Source organism: Panthera tigris, chromosome B2 (genome assembly GCF_018350195.1).
Source record: "Panthera tigris isolate Pti1 chromosome B2, P.tigris_Pti1_mat1.1, whole genome shotgun sequence".
NCBI classification, from domain to species: domain Eukaryota; kingdom Metazoa; phylum Chordata; class Mammalia; order Carnivora; family Felidae; genus Panthera; species Panthera tigris.
The window spans coordinates 2,334,478-2,353,919 of record NC_056664.1 but is presented as its reverse complement, the minus strand read 5'-3'; the positions used below and the strand labels follow the sequence as shown (position 1 = coordinate 2,353,919).

Genomic DNA, 19,442 nt, shown 5'->3' with positions numbered 1-19,442 from the left:
AAAATCCTAGAGCAGAAAGCAGGCAAAAACCTCTTTGACCTGGGAAGCAGCAACTTTCTCACTCAACACATCTGCAGAGGCAAGGGAAACAGAAATAAAAATGAACTATTGGGACCTTATCAAAATACAAAGCTTCTGCACAGTGAAGGAAACAATCAGCAAATAAAAGCAACCTACGGAATGGGAGAAGATATTTCCAAATGATATATCAGATAAAGGGTTAGTATGCAAAATCTATAAAGACCTTATCAAACTCAAAAAATGAATAATCCAGTGAAGAAATGGGCAAAATACATGAATACACATTTGTCCAAAGAAGACATCCAGGTGGCTAACAAACACATGAAAAAATGTTCAAAATCACTTATCATCAGGGAAATACAAATCAAAACCACAATGAGATATCAACTTACACCTGTCAGAATGGCTAACATTAACAACTCAGGCAACGACAGATGTTGGCAAGGATGCAGAGAAAGAGGATCTCTTTTGCACTACTGCTGGAAATGCAAACTGGTGCAGCCACTCTGGAAAACACTATGTGGGTTTTTCAAAAAATTAAAAATAGAACTACCTTATGACCCAGCAGTTGCACTAGTAGGTATTCATCCAAGGGATACAGGTGTGTTGTTTTAAAAGGGCACATGCACCTCACTGCACAACAGCAGTGCTATCGACAATAGCCAAATTATGGAAAGAGACCAACTGTCCATTGATGGATGAAAGAAGAACTGTTAAATATATGCGATGGAGTATTACTCAGCAGTCAAAAATAATGAAATCTTGCCATTTGCAGCGACATAGAGAGAACTACACTATTTTGCTGAGTGAAATAAATCGATCAGAGAAAGATAAATATCATGATTTCACTTATATGTGGAATTTAAGACATGTAACGGATTAACTGAGGAGAAGGGAAGGAAAAAAAAGAAAAACAGAAGGAGGGAAACGATAGGAGACTCTTACGTACAAACAACAAACTGAGGGTTGCTGGAGGAGAGAGGAGTGGGGGCATGGGCGAAATGTGTGATGGGTATTAGGAGGGCACTTCTTGGGAAGAGTACATGGCTTCATATGTAAGTGATGAATCACTTGGTTTTACTCCTGCAACCAATACAACACTATCTGTTAACTAACTTGAATTGAAATAAATACATTTATTTTAAAAAGAAATAATATTTATGATAAAGTAGAATAAGTAAAAACACTTAATTAAAAAAACTAGAATAAAATCATTTGAAAAACATTTCAAACTTACTTGTGTTTTAAAGTTAAAAGAAAACTACCGAATGGGAGAAGATATTGACAAATGACATAACCAATAAAGGGTTTATATCGTAATTTATAAAGGTCTTATACATACAATGCCCAAAATACAAATGATCCAATTAAAAATGGCCAGAATACATGAATAGACATTCTCCAAAGAAGACAACATGATGACAAAAAAAAAAACACGTCAAAACATGCTCAACATCACTGATCATCAGGTAAATACAAACCAAAAACGCAATGATATGTCACTTCACCCATGTGAGAATAGCTAAAATCAACAACACAAGAAACAACAGGTGTTGTCAAGGATATTTAGAAATGGGAACTCTCTTGCACTGCTGAATCCATGAATTCAGAGTTTGAACACTCCTTGCTTAAAACAATGAAGTAAGGTAATTCTCATGAGAGTCATCAGGGGAAATGTTGGATGACAGGTCCAGACACAAAATCTTAGGGGCTCTGACATTCAAAGTGTTCCATCACAGGGTCTTCCGTACGGAGTCATCTGGAGTCATAGCCCCTACAAAGCGCCTTCTTCATTGCTCCAGTCACATCCTTGTTCCGCAGGGTATATATAAAGGGGTTGACCATGGGGGTGACGATGGTGTAGAAGAGAGAAACGAACTTGCCCTGATCCCGGGAGTAGTTGTTGCTGGGCTGGAGGTAAATGTAGATGCCTGTGCCGTAGAACAGGGAGACCACTGTGAAGTGGGACCCACAAGTCCCAAAAGCTTTCCTCTGTCCTGAAGCTGACTTTATTCTTAACACTGCCTTGACAATCTGACCATAGGAGAACGTGATTAAAGCCACAGGTATGAGGAGAATGATCACACTGACAAAGAGCTCAGACTCATTCACAGTGGTGTCAACACAGGCAAGCTTGAGCAGTGGGGGAACCTCACAAAAGAAGTGGTCTATTTTATTTCTCCCACAGAGTGGTACAAGGAAGGTGAGCACCGTGTGCAATGAGGAGTTGACAAAACCAAGGAACCACGATGCAGAAGCCATCAGGGTGCACAGACGGGGGTGCATGATCACTGTGTAGTGCAGGGGCCTGCAGACGGCTGCGTAGCGGTCAAATGCCATCACCCCTAACAGAATGCATTCTGTAGATGCCAACCCTAGAGAGACGAACATCTGAGCTACACAACCACCGAAAGAGATAGACTTGTCTGCTCCCCTGAGATGAACCAGCAGCTGAGGAACAGTGCTGGTCGTGTAACACAGGTCCAGAAAGCTTAGGTTGGAGAGGAAAAAGTACATGGGAGTCTGCAGGTGTGGGTCCAGGCGGGATAACGCAATGATGGTTGTGTTTCCCAGCAGGGTGAGCAGATAGAAGATCAGAAGAACCACAAAGAGGACTCGCTCCAGCTGAGGCCGGTCAGAGAAACCCAGCAGGATAAAGCCAGTGAAAGAACTTCGATTTTTCTGGTCCATTCTTTCTTATCACATGTTTCCTGTCAAGACCAAACATTTAGCAATTTTTAAAAGCAATCTTCAAAGCAGTAAAATGTTGGCAGGATGTGAATTTAGCATTTTATAAGACAGGGCATGGGATTGTATAAGTAACTCTTTGAATAAATTATGGACTCATGAAATTGCCATCGTTCATATTAATTAATTCTATATTATCAAAAAAGAAAATCATAATATTTAATGTAAGAAAAATCAAATAATGGACCTGTGTCTGCATCAGTCATAGGTACAAAATGTCTTTCAGTCTCAGCCTAGTAGGCTGAAAGTACTATAAAATATGTGTGTGCACCCCCGTGTTTATAGCAACACTATCAAGAATGGCCAAAGTACGGAAAGAGCCCAAATGTCCACCAATGGATGAATGGATAAAGATGTGGTATAAACATACAGTGGAGTATTACTCAGCAATCAAAAAAGAATGAAATCGTGCCATTTGCAACTACGTGGATGGAACCAGAGGGTATTACGCTAAGTGAAATTAGTCAGAGAAAGACAAAAATCATATGACTTCACTCATATGAGGACTTTAAGAGACAAAACAGATGAACATAAGGGAAGGGAAGCAAAAATAATATAAAAGCAGGGAGGGGGACAAAACAGGAGAGACGCATAAATATGGAGAACAAACTGGGGGTTGCTGGAGGCGTTGTGGGAGGGAAGATGGGCTACATGGGTAAGGGGTATTAAGGAATGTACTCCTGAAATCATTGTTGCACTATATGCTAACTAATTTGGATGTAAATTCAAAAAAATAAAAAGAGAATTTAAAATCAATAAAATAAATGAAATAAAATAAAAATATGTGTGCATTTCAGAGAAAACCGGGATAAGGGAAAAGAGGGAGGGAAATCAGAAAGAATAGGAAAGTGCTGCACACAGAGTGAGTCATCATTTTTTTAAAAACTTTTTCTAATGTTTACTTACCTTTGAGAGAGGGACAAAGGCAGAGTGCAAGCGGGGAAAGCAGGGAGAGAAGAAGACACAGAACTCAACCAGGCTCCAGGCTCCTGGCTCCTAGCTGTCAGCACACAGCCCAACATGGAGCTTGAACTCACGAACAGTGAGATCTTGACCAGAGCCGAAGTCAGACCCTTCACCGACTGAGCCACCCAGGCACCCCAGATTCATTATTTTTCATATGTATCTCATAATTGCACACAACTGGAATATACAAACCACACATGGCACAGGTCATGATACAACATGATCTCGAAAATAAATTCAGTTACAGGAATTTATGACCTAGAGTATATTTCTACAAAGAATTCAGTTACATTCAACACATCGCTGCTAGTTCTGCATACAAACAAATATCAGGTTTCTTTGTGTGTGTGTGGAAATAAAACAAATATTCAATGAGAGAAAACCTGACAACAACACCATTCAAACAGTGCTTAACGTTAACCCCAAAGATGCTTAAAATTACCATGCCAATTTAACAGGAACTCTGAAAATTCATCGGCTATGCAGTCCTTTGGAATCAGAACTCTAAAATCCAGGGGCCAACACTCAATTCTTCCTTCTGCAGATTGGTGCTTCACACATTACTCCATTAGAGTAATTACACCAACCTTCATAAAATTCCTCAAAGAGGTAGGATTACTCCATATCACCATTCTAGTCACAACATTTTAAAGCGTTATCCAAATGGGTAACCTATGTACAAAGTGTAATGCTTTGCATCATTGCCTAGGATAAAATAATTACTTGGGTAAATATATAGAGATAAACACAGATATATTCTCACAGCCGTGACAAGTCGAAGAGCTATAATGCAAACCTTAACGTAGTACAAGGAAAGGCCTAAAGGAAAGGATATATTGGTATTATACAAAATCTCCCACACCCATCTATATTATATTCATGATCACCATTCTGGAAGCTAGCCTGCAGAGACAGTCACACTAGATCAAACACAATGCCAGCTCTAAGGCTCTAAGGCTCGTCTGATGACCATTTCCATCCAGCTGCGCAGTACTGAATGAGCATAGTAACATACCAACTGAAGAGGCGTCAGGACACGAGTATTTCAGTTCTATCATATTCAGAAGGGTAGGCATCCAACACATTTTTAACTCTTCCAAGAGTTTTAAAATATGACGCAAGTTTCTTTCAAACCAATGTGTGAAAGAAACGGGTACAAAACTGGCATAAAATAAATGTTCATAGAAATGGAACAAAGGATGTGGTAATTCACACTGTTTTATACCTCCTTCGATTTCCTATAAAGATTGAGCAGTGGTATCCACAAAACAGAATCTATGCACCAACAATTTCTTAATAGAATTAATTATAAAGGTATCAGGCACAGTCTAAATATGCAACAACAGGGACTATCCCCTCCTTAACACCTTCTCAGAAGAGCAAATAAAAACAAACAGTGGTTCGTTCTCATGCACACGTGCACAAATATACACACATCCATCTGAAACACATTGCTGACAAATTTTTATTGCTTTAATTTTTCAGTTTATTTATTATTTTGTGTGAGAGAGAGTGAGCACAAGCAGGGGAGGGACAGAGTGAGATGGAGAGGGAGAGAGGAGAGACCCAGAGAGAAATTCCCAAGCAAGCTCCTCACTGTCAGCACAGAGCCCGACCTCACACCTCTGAGACCATTACCTGAGCCAAAATCAAGTGTCGGAGGCTTAACCAACTTAGCCACCAAGAGCCCGGCTGGCAAACTATTTAAATTGCCTGACAAAGGAAACACTCATGAAAATGAAGGAGAGCAAACAGAAAATGCTAACTCATCCAAACAAAATACCAATATAATACTGAACCATTAGAATAAAATAACGATATATTTTAATAGTCCATATGGATAAGGACTAGGAAGACAGTTGAGAAAACATAAAGAGGTGGTGAAATGAACCTGTACAAATTTCTTGCTGTTTTACAATATTATATGTGTATGGGTGGGTTTTAATACATTTATATTAATTATATATATATATATATATATATATATATATATATGAATGTAGAATGCAGCTGTCATGAAATACTCTGATACAGGAAATCCAGTTGTGAATATTACACATAAATGGTTACTTTGCACACAAAAAAATACTTGAAAAGGACATATGTTATATATATAGAGAAAAAATTATTAGTTAAAATAAAAACAGATCTTGCAAAATTAAAAAGTGGCATTCTATGTAATAATTACCATCAAAAAAGTATTTACTTGAAATGACACCTCACAAGAACTCAATTTACAATAACAAGAAAACAGGCATCAAATGAAAGACGTTAAATGCTTGGTACTGACAGACCTAAGGTAATAGAGCAATTACCCTAAGTGTTCAATGCTACATGTAACTCTAAACGTTTTGGTGAAAGAATACATATGTCCACAAAACCAGATGCTCAGTATGCATACTACACAGTTTAAAGACAAAAGACCTCAATATAATGTCTCCATTTAAGGTGTTGTTTCAAACATGTAACATTCACTGATATGTTTGACATACCCATGCTGCCCTATCCAGTTCCTGAATGAATCCTGAAAAAGTGGGGGCAAGATTTGCGCAGCCTCAGTGCTACGACTGAATCGCTGTTCCTTGTTTGATGCTTCTGTCTCATGGGTCTCATGTGACCTCAGACATATGAGAACAGGCCCTCGAATGAGGGAGGATGAGCAAATGAGGGGAATGCAGCCATCACTAGATAGGAAATGACAGATGTGATGAACACTGACAGGGCTGTAGGGCAAGTTTTATGGGGAAGACAATGAAGTAGGATTTCCACTGCGTGTTGTTTATTCAGGGAATGCTCTCGGGATAAACGGAGTGAGGGAAGGAAAACAGCAGAGAATGTTGCTAAGCAAGGATGTTCCAGTGGAACAGAGCAGGAGTCTGATCCCATGAGAAGCTGGACAGAACTCTCCAGTAAAAGCATCCATCTGTGATGGTAGAAATTCTCTGCCTTCAGTGTCCAATACTATGCCCACTCTCTACCTGTCATACCTGAGCATTTAAAATGTCCTATCCAAGAAATCGTGGTGCCTGGGTAGCTCAGTCGGTGAAGCATCCAACTTTGGGTCATGGCATGATCTCATGATTTGTGGGTTAGAGCACCACGTCAGGCTCAGTGTTGACAGCTTAGAGAATGGACCCTGCTTCAGATTCTGTATCTCTCTCTGTCCCTCCCCTGCATACACTCTTGTCTGTCTGTCTGTCTCTCTCTCTCTCTCAAGAATAAACGTTTTTAAAATTTTTTAAATGAATAAAAATAAAATATCCTAGCTAAGAAACTGAATGGTACACTTTATGTAATTTTGATAAATTTAAATTTAAATAGCTTCCTGTGGGTACTTACTACTGAATTGGACAGCATGACTCTAGAGCATGAATTGCATCAGATTCAGGCCTACCTTGGCATTGGCACCTTTTGTACCTCCCACAGTCTGTCACTGGCTGTGAGCTGCCCCCACCTGTTTACCCAGACTGCCTGGCTATGTGGCTCCCTTTCAGCTGAGGACAATTCTCTCAAGAAGGGAATGGCTGTGAACCTTGGAGCCCATACTCATAACAAGTAGTGTTTAGATTGCAGCCCCAGGAGGTAAAGAGCGTATGAGCAGGTCACCAACAGCATTCATACAAGAGTCTACTCGTGATCGTGTGCAAGGATAGAAGGATGGAAACTCGTGTGCTTTACACATCACCTAAGTGCAACCACACACACAGAAACACACATGCCCCCCCCACACACACACACACACAACACACTGTGTCAAGTAAAACATTCAGGTTTTTTGTTACTTTTTCCTATCATTTGGTTACTTATACACACTTGAAGGATCAGCTTTCTTCTTAACAATAAAATCAAAATAAAGATGCATGGACAGAATATACACCAAATGGAACTTCCCTGATGTAATTTTCAACATAGCAGTTAAAAAATTCATACTTATTTTACATATATTGCCTACTGGTAAGGGAGAAAATAAATATTTAAATTAATAAATACTGATATGATTTTAGCATAGAGAGGAAATATTATCTAATTTCACAGACAATATGGAACAAAGGGAAAGCATGGAGGCATACAATCTGATAGTTTTACACATATAGATTCTCTACTAATCTATTTCTGAATGCAAATGTTATTCCCACTAAACATGCATATCTAATTATTTTCCACATGTGCAGAGTGGGGCGATGCATGTACTACAATAGAATCAAATGTCTAGGGATGACTTGGTGGCCTCTATAATGAACAATTACATTTAGTTCTTAAATTTTGTGAACTTCCACAGTCTGTTGCATTAGACAATTGACCATATGCAAACCATTTAGCTCTTTTTTTGTTTCAAGAACAATTGCAACTGGAAATTAACTTGTCGATTCCTACAGCAACGCAGCAACCAAGTAATATTTCACTCACCTTTATTCACCTTCCCTGTGGATTCAAAGCTATCTCCCTAACTCCTCTCCAAGTTACTGCCTAAATGCAGCTCTGGGGATAGGAACATGGACATGGAGAATCAGTGTCTGCAGTAAAGACAAAGGTTGACTGTACCAGCCTGGCTCATCCATAACTTTTTCTTAAGGGAAAGGACACCTTCTCAGGATGACTTCACAGGTCTTCATGTGACAGCAGAGATCTGCGCTTTGCCTCTCGGATGTAGAGGATGAAGGCAGTCACAGACTCGAAGTATGGTGTCCTGAGTACAATGACCTGCCTATGCAACAGTGAGACCCTTACGAGCATGTGAGAGGGTTCCGTGTTTCTGAACTCTGGCTGGGCTTGCACAGAGAATCAAGTCCCTTCCCCTGCTGACGTCTCTGGGGAACGGATGCCCCACACTCTTAATGAGCCCTTGTCACTGAGCTGCCCAGACATGGCAATCCTCAGGGACAATGACTCTGGAGAACAATGCCAGAGGAGACCTAATCTGTCTCTTCTATTAGTTCACATATCTCACAGAGACAATGACTCCCTAGACCTCCCTAGCTACCTTAGCTCCCATCTGTGAATGACCTAGCAGTGTTACAAAACACTTAAGGTTTTTTCCTCACAACTGCCCAAAATATGCACATATAAATATGTAAGGAAGAATCCATTCACTTGCTTAATTTTAAATGTAAATATGTAAATACATTTTTCATTTAATTTCATTCACAACCAATTATACAGGATCACAGAGCTAATAATTAAGCACATCTAATCTTTAGCATGAATATAAAAAAGGGCCACCAAATTCTATCAATCTTCTAATGTGGTTAGGGGGAAAAAACTCAAATCCTATAAAACACTGTACATTTTATAACCATTGGTTTTAATGGCCTCCTCAAATACTGTAAAAAATTACCTGCGTTGTTAATATGTGTACATGGTGTATTTAAATTCAGCTAGTATTTGCATTTAAGCTCAAATTGATTTTGAGTTTATCAGGAGACTAACAAATACTCAATAAGAAAAATGGAAGAAAACTGATGGGTACTTTGTGGCCATTTCTCAAAGATCCATAACTTCCAGTTTCATTCATCATGTTCTGCCTAAGGAGATAAACTACCTCCTGCTAAAAACATTCTTGGACTTGGATGTTCTCAGGTATTCACATACCAGGTAGATCCCATCCTGATGGTTATGGGGAGAACTGACACTCTGGATGTCCTGAGGAGGGAGAGAATTACACACCTGCTATTATGCTTTTCTTCCCAGGCCTCACTCAAGACAAGAAAGGTCCCAAATATACAATCTAACCTTGCACCTAAAGAAGCTAGCAAAGGAACCACATGAAACCTAAGGCAAGCAGAAGAAGGGATATAGTAAACATTAGATCAGAAAAAAAAAGATATAGAAACAAAAAAACACAGTAGACCAGTTCATTGAAACTAAGAGCTGGTTCTTTGGAAGAATAAACAAAATTGATAAACCTCTAGCCAGACTTTTCAAAAAGAAGAGAGAGGAACCAAATTAATAAATCATGAATAAAGGAGGAGAGATCATAACCAGCTTTGTAGAAAGACAAACAATTAGAAGAGAATGCTATGAAAAATGATTTGCCAACAAACTGGCCATCTGGAAGATATTGGAACACTCCTAGAAACTCACAAACTACAAGATCTGCAACATGGCAGAGAAGTAGGGGGATCCATACTTCCCGCGTCTCTCAAACAAAGAAGTGTAGAGGGCAAAGGACTTTGAACACCAGAGCCTGGGAGGAAAAGAGGTTGAATCTACCAGGAAGAAAATGGGAAAGCTGGAGAAAAGATGGGTGGGTGACTGCAAACAAGGGGAGATCAAAAAAAAAAAAAGGCCAACTGGGCATGGGGCGGAGAGACCCCCTTCTGCAGAGAGACAAAAGGAAAAGAAAGAGCAGCTAGGGAAGTGTAGGACTGCATCTGGACAAGAGAAAGAAAAGCAAAAGGCAGCTATCTCCCTGGAGTGCTGTGGGAAAAGACAGAGCCGTCCTGTGTCTGCCTGTGTCTGCCATCCCCGGGGCTCAGTTGGCAGTAGAAGAAGGCGGTCCTCCCTGAAGTGCGGGCAACACAGACAAAGCCAGCTGGGACCTTATATCCGCCACACTGAGAGGTGCTCCCCCAGTGCCAGAGTTCACACAGAAGGACTTTAAATCCTGTCTGCACCCGCGGCATAGTGAGGGCTACTCAAACAGAGTCCACCAGGTCTGGCTCCATGAAGAAGAGACTGGGGGATCACCATTTCCTCCCCCCACCAACGCACCACCAAGACGGGGACTCAGGGATCACTCCCTGGGCCCATAGTGGAGGTGGGTCCAGTTGCCCCAAACGAAGCCCCTTCGCATTGGGTAACTGTCTATCAACCAGAGTGGCACAGACCCTGTGGACACCGACTCCCCCACAAGTGCAGCAGCATTGCCCGGATTCACTCTAGGTCAATTCTGGATATATATATATATTCTTCCCCCCATTTCTCCTCCTTATCTCTTCCCTCCCCTCAGCTGGTTACTCTGGTTACTGGTTTCTCTAAACAGACATATTTAATCCATTCTCTTGATACATGTTCTACACCTCCTTCTTTACACTCCTTTCTCTCTCTCTGCATTAAGCCTCTTAGTCTCTCTGCCTAGTCAATGCTTATTTTTTCTTCTTCCCCCTCCTCCAGTCATTCCTCTCTTTGTATCTGCTCTTCCAACAGCACCGCCTCCACCCCTTCTGTATGTGTAGTCGTGCTTGGGGGTTTTTGTTTTACTCCTTAGTTTTTTGTTTTCGTTTATTTGTTTGTTTCTGTTATTTCTTTATGTGTTTGAGTGTTTTTGGCCCCGGTTTGTCTATCTCTTTTCCTTTACAGGGCTACTCCAAGGAACAAATCAAAGCACACCTTGTGGAGGATCCAAAATACCACTACGAGCAGGGTAATAAAATAACCAAAGTCACAACAACACAGAGCAAGTACAATCTCAGAAAAAACACCTCCTGAAGGGACAGGCCCTGGACAGTGTATGGCCCTCCTTTAATAGAGCAGAGCTCGCAGGTGCAGAGCACACAAGCAGCTTTTAAAACACATAAAGGACAAAAAAACTAGCCAAAATAATGAAATGGAAGCATTCTCCTCAAAAGAAACTCCAGGAAGTAGCAATGGCTAACGAATTGATCAAAACATATTTAAGCAATATAACGGAACAAGAATTTAGACTAATAGTCATAAAATTAATCACTGGGCTTGAAAACAGCATAGAGGACAGCAGAGAATCTAATGCTACATAGACCAAGGGACTAAAAAATAATCATGAGGAATTAAAAAATGCTATAAATGCGGTGCAAAATAAAATGGAGGCGACTACAGCACAGATTCAAGAGGCAGAGGGGAGAATAGGTGAATTATAAGGCAAAATTATGGAAAAAGAGGAAGCTGAGAAAAAGAAATAAAAAACTCCAAGAGTACAAGGGGAGAATTAGAGAACTAAGTGACTCAGTAAAACGGAACAATATCCATATCATAGGAATTCCAGAAGAAGAAGAGACAAAGGGGCTAAAGTTATACTTGAACAAATCATTGCTGAGAACTTCCACTATGTAAGGAAGGAAACGGGTATTAAAATCCAAGAGTCACATAGAACTCCCTTCATATGTAACTTGAATCGATCTTCTGCATGACATATCATAGTGAAACTGGCAAAATACAAGGATAAAGAGAATTCTGAAAGCAGCTAGGGATAAACACGCCCTACCATACAAAGGTAGACACATAAGGGAAGCAGCAGACCTAGCTACTGACTCTTGACACTCCAAAAATGAATGGCAGGAAACCCTCAATGTGATGAATGGAAAGTTTATGCAGCCAAGAATCCTTTACCCAGCAGGTCTGTCATTCAGAATAGAAGGAGAGATGGTTTTCTCAAACAAGCAAAAACCGAGGGAATTCATCACCACTAAACCAGCCCTACAACAGATCCTAAGGGGGACTCTGTAAGTGAAATATTGCAAGGACCACAAAGTATCAGAGACATCACTACAAGCATGAAACCTACAGACATCACAATGACTCTGAACCCATATCTTTCAAAAATAACACTGAATGTAAATGGACTAAATGTCCAACCAAAAGTCATAGGATACAAAATGGATTTAAAAAAAACAAGACCCATCTATTTGCTGTCTACAAGAGACTCATTTTAAACCTGAGGACACCGTCAGATTGAAAGTGAGAGGATGGAGAACTATGTATCATGTTACTGGAAGGCAAAAGAAAGCTGGAGTAGCCATACTTACATGAGACAAAGTATACTTTAAATTCAAGGCTGTGACAAGGGAAGAAGAAGGGCATTATATAATAATTACAGGCTCTATCCATCAGGAAGAGCTAAATATTATAAATGTCTATGTGCCAAATACGGGAGCCCCCCAATATATAATTAATCACAAACATAAGCAACCTTATTGATAAGAATGTGGTAATTGCAGGGAACTTTAATACTCCACTTACAACAATGGATAGATCATCTAGACAGAGAATCAATAAAGAAACAAGGGCCCTAAATGATACGTTGGATCAGATGGACTTGACAGATATATTTAGAACTCTGCATCCCAAAGCATCAGAATATACTTTCTTCTCAAGTGCACATGGAACATTCTCTAAGATAGTTCACATACTGGGTCGCAAAATATCTCTTAATAAGTATAAAATAATTGAGATTATACCATGCACACTTTCAGACCACAATGCTATGAAACTTGAAATCAACCACAGCAAAAAGTCTGGAAAATCTCCAAAAGTATAGACGTTAAAGAACACCCTACCACAGAATGAGTGGGTCAACAAGGCAATTAGAGAATAAATTTTAAAAATATATGGAAACCAATAAAAATGAAAATACAACAATCCAAATGCTTTGGGATGCAGCAAAGGCAGTCCTGGGAGGAAGATACATTGCAATCCAGGCCTATCTCAAGAAACAAGAAAAATCCCAAATACAAAATCTAAGAGCACACCTAAAGGAACTAGAGGCAGAAGAGCAAAGACATCCCAAACCCAGCAGAAGAAGAGAAATAATAAAGATCAGAGGAGAAAGAAACAATAAAGAATCTAAAAAAAAGAAAACAGTAGAGCAGATCAATGAAACCAAGAGTTGATTTTTTTGAAAATATAAACAAAATTGATAAAACTCTAGCCAGGATTCTCAAAAAGAAAATGCAGAGGACACAAATAGATAAAATTATGAATGAAAATGGAATTATTGCATCCAATCCCTCATAAATACAAGCAATTATCAGGGAATACTATGAAAAATTATATGCCAACACACTGGACAACCTGGAAGAAATGGACAAATTCCTAAACACCCACACACTTCCAAAACTCAAACGGGAAGAAATAGAAAATTTGAACAGACCCATAACCAGTGAAGAAATTGATTCAGTTATCAAAAATCTCCCAACAAATAAGAGTCCAGGACCAGATGGCTTCCCTGGGAAATTCTACCAGACATTTAAAGCAGAGATAATACCTATCCTTCTCAAGCTGTTCCAAAAAATAGAAAGGGAAGGAAAATTTCCAGACTCATTCTATGAAGCCAGCATTACTTTGATTCCCAAACCAGACAGAGACCCAGCAGAAAAACAGAACGACAGGCCAATATCCCTGATGAATATGGATGCAAAAATTCTCAACAAGATACTAGCAAATCGAATTCAACAACATATTAAAAGAATTATTCACCATGATCAAGTGGGATTCATTCCTGGGCTGCAGGGCTGGTTCAATATTTGCAAATCAACCAATGAGATACATCACATTAACAAAAGAAAAGATAAGAACCATATGATCCTGTCAATCGATGCAGGAAAAGCATTTGACAAAACACAGCATCCTTTCTTGATTAAAACACTCAAGAAAATCAGGATAGAAGGAACATACCTCAACATCATAAAAGCCATATATGAAAGACCCACAGCTAATATCATCCTCAAGGGGGACAAACATAGATTTCCCCCTGATCAGGAACACCACAGGGATGTCCACTCTCATCACTATTCTTTTCCATAGCACTGGAACTCCTAACCTCAGCAATCAGACAGCAGAAAGAAATAAAAAGTATACACATTGGCAAAGAATAAGTCAAACTCTCACTCTTCACAGATGACATGATACTTTACATGGAAAACTCAAAAGACTCTACCAAAAAAACTGTTAGGACTGATTCATGAATTCAGCAAAGTCGCAAGATATAAAATCGACATACAGGAATCAGTTTCGTTTCTATACACCGATAATGAAGCAGCAGAAGGGGAAATCAACGAATTCATTTAATTTATAATTACACCAAAAATCGTAAGAAACAGGAACAAACGTAGCCAAAGAGGTAAAAGATCCACATGCTGAAAATTATAGAGCACTTATGAATAAATTGAAGAAGACACAAAGAATTAGAAAAACATTCCATGCTCATGGAGCACTGGGTGGCTCAGTCAATTAAGTATCCGACATCAGCCCAGGTCATGAACTCATGGTTCATGAGTTTCAGCCCCACATTGGTCTCTGCACTGACAGCTTGGAGGCTGGAGCTTGCTTCAAACTCTGCATCTCCCTCTCTCTCTCTCTCTTCCCCTGCCCCACTCACACTCTCTCTCTCCTTCTCTCACAAATAAATAAACACTTAAAAAAATTTTAAATGAAAAGATTACATGCTCATGAGTTGGAAGAACATATGTGGTTAAAATTTTGATAGCAACCTACACATTCATTGCAGTCCCTATCAAAATAACACCAGAATTTTTCACGGAGCTAGAACAATTCATTCCAAAATTTGTATGGAACCACAAAAGACCCTGAATAGTCAAAGTAATGTTGAAAAAGAAATCAAAGCTGGAGTCATCACAATTCCGGACTTGAAGTACTATGACAAAGCCATAATCATCAAGATAGTATAATACTGGCACAAAACTGACACATAGATCAATGGAACAGAATAGAGAACCCAGAAATGGATCCCCAACATATGGCCGAGTAATCCTCAACAAAGCAGGAAAAAGTATCCAAAGGAAAAAACACAATCTCTTTCACAAATGGTGTTGGGAAAACTGGCATACAGAAGTGGCATACAGAAGAACGAAACTGGACCACTTTCTTACACCATACACAAAAATATATTCAAGATGGATGAAATACCTAAATGTGGGACAAGACATTATCAAAATCCTAGAGGAGAACACAGGCAACAACCTCTTTGACCTTGGCCATCGCAACTTCCTACTAGACATGTCTCTCGAGGCAAGGGAAACAAAAGCCAAAATGGGACTTCTTCAACATAAACATCCTTTGCATACAAAACTCAAAGGCAGCCTACAGAATAAGAGATGTTTGCAAATGATATATTGGATAAAAGGCTAGTTCCAAACTCTAAAAAGAACGTATCAAACTCAACACCTTAAAGGTAAATAATCCACTTAAGAAATGGGCAGAAGATATGAACAGGCATTTCTCCAAAAGAGACACCCAGATGGCTAACAGACACATGAAAATATGCTCAACATCACTCATCATCAGTGAAATACAAATCAAAACCACAATGAGATACCCCTTCACACGTGTCAGAATGGCTAAAAATAACAACTCAGAAAACAATAGATGTTAGTGAGAATATGTATAAAAGGGAACCCTCTTAAACTGTTGGTAAGAATGCAAACTGGTATAGCCACTCTAGAGAATAGTATGGTGGAGGCGCCTGGGTGGCTCAGTCGGTTAAGCGTCTGACTTTGACTCAGGTCATGATCTCGCTGGGTTTGTGAGTTCGAGCCTCGCGTCGGGCTCTGTGCTAACAGCTCCTGGGCTAACAGGAGGCCTGGAGCCTTCTTCAGCTTCTGTGTCTCCCTCTCTCTCTCTGCCCCTCCCCCACTCACACCCTGTCTCTCTCTGTCTCTCAAAAATAAATAAACATTAAAAAAATAATAATAAAAATAAAGACATCATCAAAAGCCAAAATAACAAGCCTGAGAATAGTATGGTGGTTCCTCAAAAATGTAAAATAGACCTACCCTATGACCCAGCAATTACACTACTAGTTATTTACCCATGGGATACAAAAATACAGATTTGAAGAGGTACATACACTCACAGGTTTATAGTAGCATTATCAACAATAGCCAAATTATGGAGAGAGCCTAAGTGTCCATTAACTGATGAATGGATAAGAAGTGGTGTGTGTGTGTGTGTGTATGTGTGTATATACATAATGGAATATTACTTGCCCATCAAAAATATAGGAATCTTGCCATTTTCAACCACATGAAAGGAGCTAGAGTATGCTAAGCAAAATTAGTCAGTCACAAAAAGACAAATATATGATTTTACTCAAATGTGGAATTTAAGAATCAGAACAGATGAACATATGGGAGGGGGTTAAAAGAGAGAGGGCAACAAATCATAAGAGACTTAAACATGAGAACATACTGAGAGGGGACGTGGGTATGAGATGGGCTAGATGGCTGATGGGCATTAGGGGGTACTTGTTGTGATGAGAACTGGGTGTGTATGTAAGCGATGAATCACTGAATTCTACCCCTAAAATCAATATAGCATTGTATGTTAACTAATTAGAATTTAAATTAAAACATGAATAGAAAAAAAGAAGGTATATAGATATATATAGATATAGATATAGATATTTATCCATATATCTATCTCTTCTTAGATGATATCTATTTATCTATGTCTCTTCTCTATATAGATAGATATAGATATAGATTATATATATATATATATATATATATATATATATATATATATATACACATATATATATTAAATTACTCAACAATCAAAAAGAATGGTGTCTTGCCATTTGGAACCACGTAGATGGAACTAGAGTGTATTATGCTAAGCGAAATAAGTCAGTCAGTCAGAAAAAGACACATATCATATGAGTACACTCATAGGTGGACTTTAAGAAACAAAAAAAGGAACATATGGGAGGGTGAAAACAATTAAGAAAAAAGAAACAAACCACAAGAGGCTAAAGGAGAACAAACTAAAGGTTGATGGGGTGGAGGCAGATGGGGGATGGGCTAGATGGGGGATGGGCATTAAGGAGGGTACTTGTGATGAGCACTGGGTGTTGTATGTAAGTGATGAATCACTGGATTCTACCTCTGAAACAGGGGTGCCTGCGTGGCTCAGTCAGTTAAGTGTCCAACATCCACTCAGCTCATGGTTCCAGGTCCAAATCAGGCTCTCTGCTCTTGGCAAAGAGCCTCCTTCCGATCTTCCATCCCTCTCTCTTTCTGCCTCTGTCTCACGCACACTCTCTCTCTCTTTCAAAATAAACACTTAAGGGCACCTGAATGACACAGTGGTTTAAGTGACCAACTCTTGATTTCAGCTCAGGTTATGATCTCACGGATCATGAGTTCAAGTCCCACATTGGACTCCACAGCTCTCAGTGCAGAGCCTGTTTGAGATTCTCTCTCTCTCTCTCTCTCTCTCTCTCTCTCTCTCTCTCTCTCTCTCCCTCTCCCTCTCCCTCTCCCTCTCCCTCTCCCTCTATCTGCCTACTCTATGCATGTTGTCCCTCTCTCTCTCTCAAAATAAATAAGTAAATTTTAAAGAAAAATGAATATTAAAAAAAAATTCTACCACTGGGGTGCCTGAGTGGCTCAGTCGGTTGAGCATCCAACTTCGGCTCAGACCATGATCTCCCACTCTGTGGGTTTGAGCCCCATGTCAGACTCTGTACTGACAGCTCAGAGTTGGAGCCTACTTCCCATTCTGTGTCTCCCACTCTCTCTGCCCCTCCACCATTCCTGCTTCATCTCTCTCTCTCTTCAAAAATAAATAAACATTTTTTAAAATTTTAACAAAAAAATTCTATTACTGAAATAAATCAAAAATAAATCAAAATTTAAATAAAATAGGGAGGGACCAAGATTGCAACAGGATGCAAGGCTTTTTTTTGCATCTCTCATCCCTGATATGCAGCCCGATAAACACTAAATCCTCTTGTACACCTAGAAAACTTATTTGAGGATTAACACAACAATATGCAAATCCTGAACCACAAACTCAACAGGCACACAGAGCAGAGAGGTGAACTGGAGGAAAGAGAAGCTACAGAGGGCAGGGAGCTGTTTTTGCTCGCAGGGAAAGGACAGGGAGCAGGGAAAGTACAGGGAAAGCACCCACACACACACTTAAAGAAGCTAGGCTGGAGAGAAGGTGTAAGAGTGGAAACAGGCATAAGGGACTGAACAAAAAAGGGAGAAAGGAGAAAGGAGAGGGGTTAAATTCCATTAAGACTTTATAAACAAGGGAATGCAGAGTCTGAAATTCCGCAGCTCGACACCTGGCTGTGCTCTGGTGGTAAGGGTGACCCCAGGAGCAGAAAGCGAGCCCAAGGGGTCATCAGGTCACATGGGGAGAGGAAGTTCCCCTGCTGGGAGGACATTGGGTAGAGGCTGTGTGGCTACCCCATAGGCAAAGTTCCCATAGGACCCTGGAGAACACCACATTAGTTGGTGCTGGAACAAGGTCATGAAGGGTGAAGCCTGGCACCAGATGTGTGTTGTGATTTTCCATAATCCCTGAAACGCTGCTGCTACACAATCATGTGAACTTTTTCTGGAGTGGGTAGGGACACAGCCAGTCTCCAGCATGGTCCATCAGCAACAGCACGGTCTCACAAACATTCCAGAGAGCCGGCCGGCAATTGCTTGGTGAGAACCTCCCCCAGATGGTTGGAATAGGTGAAAGCCACAGTCCCACAGAAGTAAGGGGTTGGGAAACACAGCCACATCTGAGATAAAACTCAGGAGGGAGGTGCCACCTGGTAGTCTGACAGCTTGGTCATGGACAGTGTAGAAGGGGGGACTGGGCAGAAGCTGGAGACAAGGAGGGGACTTGATTGCTGGTCAGGAAGAGTACAGATTCTGATGCTAAAGACTGGGTAGCTGGGTGACGCCATTTTCACCTCTCTTGCGCATGTACATACACACCTACACGCACCAAAGCAATCCACCCCAGGAAGCTAAGCAGCGCCATCTAGTAGACAACAATTCTGATACAATAAACCATGACCAACTGGGCCAACCTCACTCCTCAGGAACACAACCAGTATCTCCACCTGGTTAGTTTATGGCCTATAAACTGCTTCATAATTTAATTTATAGGGGAAAGTGCATGTGATTAGAATCATATTTAAATCTCTTCACTGGTCCATCTGTTCCATTTATTTCCCTTTTTCTTTTCTATGCAAATTCTTGAAT

At 40.0% G+C, this 19,442-nt stretch overlaps 1 protein-coding gene across 1 annotated transcript; it reads right to left on the bottom strand.

Annotated features, from left to right (window-relative positions):
• Window positions 1–1,776: 1,776 nt before the first annotated feature.
• LOC122238501 (putative olfactory receptor 2B8) lies at window positions 1,777–2,712 on the bottom strand. The gene has a single exon (XM_042985492.1). It carries the CDS (start codon window positions 2,710–2,712, stop codon window positions 1,777–1,779), a length of 936 nt encoding a protein of 311 aa, XP_042841426.1.
• Window positions 2,713–19,442: the final 16,730 nt, after the last annotated feature.